Below are 6122 nucleotides of genomic sequence, written 5' to 3'. Positions count from 1 at the left end.
AATGAATCACTTGTTTCTTTCAGTGGAAGCTTAAAATTTGAGGTATTTAATATTGCACATAGTCTTATCAGACTTCATCTCTGACAGGCTGGCAGCATCTACGTGGCATGCAGCAGTCCATCTGTTTGCTGTCTGAAAGATGGAAGGATGAAATCGTGAAGACAGAAGATCACTGGAAACTGTCTTTAAAAGACTGCTGGGAGCTATTGGTTATCTGTAGCCTCACTAGTGAAAGGCATGTTTAAGTACGTGAAAGCTGATGTACAGAGGGATGGGCTTAGAAATACTGTAGTCCCTAAGAAACAAAAGCATTTAAGCAAGGTATACATCTGTTGCTAAGGAAGTAATGACTTCTTCCATTTCTAAAAAAAGCACAGCTTCAATGATGTATTAAGAGAAGTGATGCAAATCAGACATTAATATGTTGTCATTGGGAGCTTAAAGCATAATGTTGGGTTTTTTCCTTTAGAGAAAGAAAGAGAAGATCAGGAAAAGCAGCAGAGAGAAGAGCAAGAAAAAACTGTAGAACACACTTCTGTCAAGGAAGCAGACAAAACCAGCCGTACAGGACGACGTCCAAGTCGAAGTGCCTTGTCCAGTCGTAATGATCGAAGATCAGCCAAAAGTCCTCAAAAGACAGAAGCACCAAAGGAGAATAAACATCCATTTGCTCTGTATGGATGGGGAGAAAGACAGACAGATACTGGAAGCCAGAAAACTCACAATGTCTGTGCTTCTGCTTCAGTGAATGAAGTAAGTAAAAGCTGCTGTTTTGTTAAAGGGCAGTGATGACTTAGTGCCTGGATAAGACACATGTTTAATACCTAGGTAACACTTCTCAGGGATTCATTTATTTGAGTGCATGGAGATTCTAAATTCTAAAAGAAAAAAAATATTCTAGCAATAAATCTGAAGAGGTTTGACATGTCCAAATCAAATAGCTCATAATTGCTTTTGAAACTTCCTATGTTTGACTAATACTTGCAAATTCTGATTAAAACCTGGCTGTCTTGTTTCTGGCTGTTACAGCGCTACCAGCAAAACTGACTGTTATAAATGTATTTCTGCATTCTGAACTTCATGAAAACAAGAGGAAAGCAGCAGGTAGTTAGCACCAGGCATCCCACAGCAGGCAGGTATATAAACACTGGGGTAGTGCTTGTGCTGGGAGAGAGTGACTTTTGCTGGGGCACTTCCCAGGAATAGGAGCCTCACTGAGAAGGTCCAAATCCTTTGCTGCTAAAATGTCTGTCTAGCAGCCTTCTTCAGCAGATTGCCAGCAGGGAAACTTTTTGCTGACAGCAGAATGGTCTATCGGATGGCTGATGGATTGCAGGGTTGATGTAAATATTAGCGCAATAGCACAAATAAAATTCATATGGTCATAGGCAGGACCAGGATTCTGCTGTAGTGGGGTCTGTTTCCTGGCTTAGCAAGAAACGCAAAGGTTGGAGTGTTAGAACAGATCCATTTCTCTTGTATAACTCTCCTAGGCTGGTAAAACATAATCACTAATGTATCCCTGCCAGTGTCCTGTCTTTGTCTTACTCTACAAATGTTGAGTCTGAATCTGTGACCCAGGATACCTGAGGATTAAGGTGGGTGGTGTTCGTGATCTATAAGATAGAGCCGACTTCTGATGGGCTGTTTTGGAAGGGGTTTGAAGCATAGTCTTTTCCTTCCCGGACAGCTTAACCCTTTGAGGGAAATGAGGAACTTGGGCCTCGCAGCTCTTGAAAGAAGCTGCCCTTCCTGATCATGGACACTGTTACTGGACTGATATGCTTTAGTCAGTGGTGGAAGCACTTAACTGTGCTTTATGTTGAAGCCTAACAGGCTGATGCCTGACTTGAGTGGAGATATTGATACTTTCTAAGACTTCTAACACTTCTTATGCTAGAAACAGTTACAGAACCCCTAAGATGAGGTCTTGAGTTTGGAGTGAATGGGCAGGACACTTCTGAAACACTTCCAGTTGTGTAGTGCTTTGTTGCTAAGGTTGTTTCTTTAAGCGGGAACGGGCTACTTACTGCCTGGCTGTGTCACTTTTCTTGAATGTTTGAAAGGCATTACTTTCCCCTAATTGAGGTGGGAGACAGTTTTAAATCTGGAGATAGAAGCTGGCTCTTTAAGATTAAATTTGGGGAAAATATAACTTAATGTAAAAATGGATGTAAGTGTGCCTGCAGCATGTTGTCAAAACTAAGTTATTCAGTCTCTAGTAAGGAGTTCTAGGGGTTGGTCTTACTACTATGGCTTAGGTTTTAAGGGATGCTTGGCAAATTGAGAGATGTTTAAGGATTTAAAATGGTAGAAATAGGAGAATTGAGGTTTTTAGAATATCTAGATTGAGAAACATCCAAGATTTTTTGGAATTGCTCAAGTAGTGTGAAGTGGGAAAGATAATGCAGAATAGAATTTGAGGCATTTTTTTCTAAAATTTCTGTGCTGCTCTGCTGTTAGTGATACAAATTTCAGAAGAAATTTGTCCTTCAGGACAGGGAGTGGGATACAAAGTGATCCTCAGCTTTCCTGGGTGGTGGTGGTGGGGGGGCTGGTTCCTGGGCTGTCTTCTGGCTGTAATACTAACTCTGGTCTTTTAGATTCATGAATCTGCTCTACGAGCAAAGAACAGGAGACAAGTGGAGAAAAGGAAGCTTTCTCAGAGGCGAGTACGATCAGCAGAAGCAGAGAAAGCTTGGCGAATAAAGCCCTCCCCACCAGATAACCCTTGGATGACAGAGTATATGAGATGCTACTCAGCAAGAGCTCGGTGAATTGGGATTCCTTTAGGCATCTTCAAAAGAAGTTACGCATTTCAGGACATTGGTGCAAGGAACCAAACTACTTATGCAAGGTTTTTATAGGGAGTTTCCAGCTGTTAAAATGTTTGTTACAATATTTTTATCTTGGCTACCTACCTCACAGTGGGGTGTATTGTTGGAGCCATAACATTTGAAGAGGCTTTTAGATATAGCTACCCAAACTTTTAAATGATTCCCCTTTTGGGAATTTTTCTAATGTTTCAGTTGACTTGTTTTGGGGGTGGGAGGGGGGAACCTTAGCATACAGGGAGTCAAAGCAAACACTTTTATGATCTTGGTCACAAACAGTCTGTTGTCCCTTACCTTAAAAGCCCAAGTCATGGGGAGTGGTGTTGGGGAAAGACTTTAAAGGTGTGATGGAGGTGCCTTTGCATTTATAGTACTATTTGATGTAATACTTCTACCAAAATAAGTATATTAAGACAGGCAGCAGGAAAGCCAGTGAGTCTGGTAAACAGCACTAATAAATGTAGATGCTTTAGGCAGGCAAATACCAAGTATTTTCTGTATATAAAACTTTAAAAATACCTTGTTTGATTAGTGAATCTGCTGATGCTAACTTTTATTGCCTGTTTCTAAGGTCATTAGAGTAAACTACTATTTTTCAGGGCAAGAAACAGCTACAGGATTGTTTTGCTGTTGCTGTGCCTGTTGTACCAAATAACTGATGTAGACAATCATTATCTGATAGCTGCTGCTGCTCAATAAGCAGTTGCTTGTTCTACCAGTATCAAGTTTTACCACTGTATTAAGCTTGTGGTCACACTTAGACTGTGCTTAATCATGTAAATGCATTTACTGAAGGAGAGGGCTGGCTCCTGTCTAGTGAAGTCTATTTTTAACACTGAAGGATATCTGTTATGCTCAGTAGGGGTCAGAGTGCAATATGTATTCCATTTGGTGGTATTGTACAAGTATATTGTTAAAGGTTTTAAACCTGAAAATCATGTTGATAAAACTTGTAGATGAAGTCCTGAGAAGCTTTTTGCCCCTCAAAATCAGTGTAGAACTCTTCACTATAGGGGGGTGAGGGCTAGGGGAAGAAGGAGAGGTGTACCCTTTAGTAAAGAACACTTGCTTTGTAGGTCCTGTTTCTACATAGTAAGACAGTCATTGTGATATCAGTGGTGTGTTTTTCTCTCAGGCTGCTGTAAATTGATTTTTTTCAGTTTGATAACTAAGCTTTAGGCAGATTATTGCTGTAGTTGTGAGCTTCAAAGTTTTGTTTGGATGTGTTGCGTGTTAGTTACATAAGTTGTTATCTCCGTTTAATCGTTTTGAAGCTTCTGTTTTACAGACTGGACGCCTTCTCACAGGAAGCAGATTTGCACTTCTGCAGCAGAAACCTGCACTAGTCTTAGCTTCCTTCCACAATCTCAGTGAGTAAGCAGGGCTCTAGAATTACTAGTGCAAGAGTTACAAAGACAGCTGTCATACTGCCTCCTAGTGCATTACATCAGAAAAGGTTTCATTACTCTCAATTTTAACCTTACTAAGATGTCCTAGAATCCATGACATTATAATCTGATTTTTACCTGCCTTTTAAGCATAAAGCTATAAAAATACAGGCAGCTCTCTTGTTCAGGCTACCTACTAGAGATCTTGCAGCTTTTAAGTCCGGGAATGCAAAGTATGATCAAGTATGTTGTATACATAGTAAAATCACTGTATTCCAACTTAAGTAAACCACAGGCTAGAACTTCCTAAACTGTTAGACCAGTGCCCAAAACTGAGGCAAACTATTCTAGAGGATGCCTTTATTCCATATGAGTCTTTTAATTTCATTTTATGCTGTGTTTTCCTCTTTAAATAGCTGCTGTAAATATGCCTAAGTTGCTTCTGATGCTGTTTCAATTCAGAAATCCACCCTGGCTTTGAAGAACAGTATCAAAGCACTAACTCAGTAGTGTTTAACAGCCTTTCCTTTACTCAGTAAAAACTCTGTTCCAGTTGTCCATGGGCTTTGTAGGCTTTATGTAACTACAGCAGATGGACTCTGCCCTCTGTGCATTGTGCCACATGAAACAGTTTGCTTGATTGTGTAGGGCAGGACTTATCCTGCCACACCTTCAGAGACAGCTGCTACAGTTCTCTCTTCCCACTGAGAATGCAGGAGCTGAGATGACTGTGACTGCCTTATGTACCCATTGTTGGATAAGATGGATCTCCTGTTAGGTGTTGGTCTGTCCAATAATTATAGAAGGCTTAAATGTCTTCTGCCTTGGATACTGGGTACCAAACTTAAAAGATCTCAAACAGGCTTTGTTCAGATGTTCTACAGAGAATGAGAATCTTCAACGGCATCAAGGCTGCTGTGTACTGAGGAAACGATCTAGTTCTTATCCTTGTCTGGTCAAGAGCTGTTCCCCACCAAAACAACTTGCTAGAAGACAGTAGTGACAGCAATCAGGTCACGTGAGTCACTATCATGCTTTTTCAAATAGTCTATAGCTAAAAATAATCCTGGGTGCTATGTTGGTACTATCTTGATTTAAGTAAACTAAAGTGAAGGGTAAATTATTCTGCAAATCAGGTAGCCTTCCTGCTTTTGGGCATTACTTGACTAAAAAGAGGCTAGTAGGTTTGCTTAGACTATGTGAGAAAGTATAGTTCTGATCACTGCAAGTTGTGTATGCAAAATATCTGGCCTGTGCCAGGCTGAAGTCTGGAAAACCATTATTTTAGTGTTTTGACATTAACAAATGAAAAGCCTTGGAAAGCAGAACTTTTCAAGTGGTGAAAGCTTTAACTATATTCCATAGATTCCTACAGGCGGTGGCTGTTTTGCATCAAATTGGACTTGCTAAAAAATGGAAAATGTAGTAAATTATCACCCTATCAGTTAAGGAAGTGCTGAACTTTGTCTTGCATGGACTCTTGAATTCAGCCAAGTGATAAACACTTGGCACTCCTATTTTAGAAGTAAAACTTTGATTGTAAGAACACAGTAAATACTCAGTTGTCCAAAGCCTTCATTAAAATAACTGTGTATTCCTTTTTGTTTCTGGAAGTACTTAGCTAAGTGAAACAAGACTTTTACAATGTGTAATGCTGCAATTTAACTATAGTGTTGTGAAGACTAGTGTTTACAATGTTAACAATGAAAACCATGTAAGAATGTCCCTGTAAAATACAGTAGCATGCCTGTTCAGTCACTGCTGTCACATCTTTGCAACTATGAATTACAGACTTTGTCACTGGAAGCTGATACAGTTAAGGTGATGGCTAAACTTAGAGCCAAACTCTTACAAAATTGAGGGACAGACCTGAATCTTTGGTAAGAATTTTATCCAGGTA

At 39.9% G+C, this 6122-nt stretch overlaps 1 protein-coding gene across 1 annotated transcript; it reads left to right on the top strand.

Annotated features, from left to right (window-relative positions):
• Positions 1-477: 477 nt before the first annotated feature.
• CCSAP (centriole, cilia and spindle-associated protein) lies at positions 478-3182 on the top strand (the record flags this gene model as incomplete). Its single annotated transcript, XM_009707906.1, has 2 exons — positions 478-753; positions 2604-3182. Coding segments are annotated over 2 exons (450 nt in total), but the record flags the coding sequence as incomplete, so codon positions are not given.
• Between the last annotated feature and the right edge of the window lie 2940 nt (positions 3183-6122).

Source organism: Cariama cristata, unplaced genomic scaffold (assembly GCF_000690535.1).
Source record: "Cariama cristata isolate BGI_N322 unplaced genomic scaffold, ASM69053v1 scaffold13499, whole genome shotgun sequence".
Taxonomy (NCBI): domain Eukaryota; kingdom Metazoa; phylum Chordata; class Aves; order Cariamiformes; family Cariamidae; genus Cariama; species Cariama cristata.
Note: the sequence above shows the minus strand (reverse complement) of the source record. Positions and strands in the feature narration are given on the sequence as shown.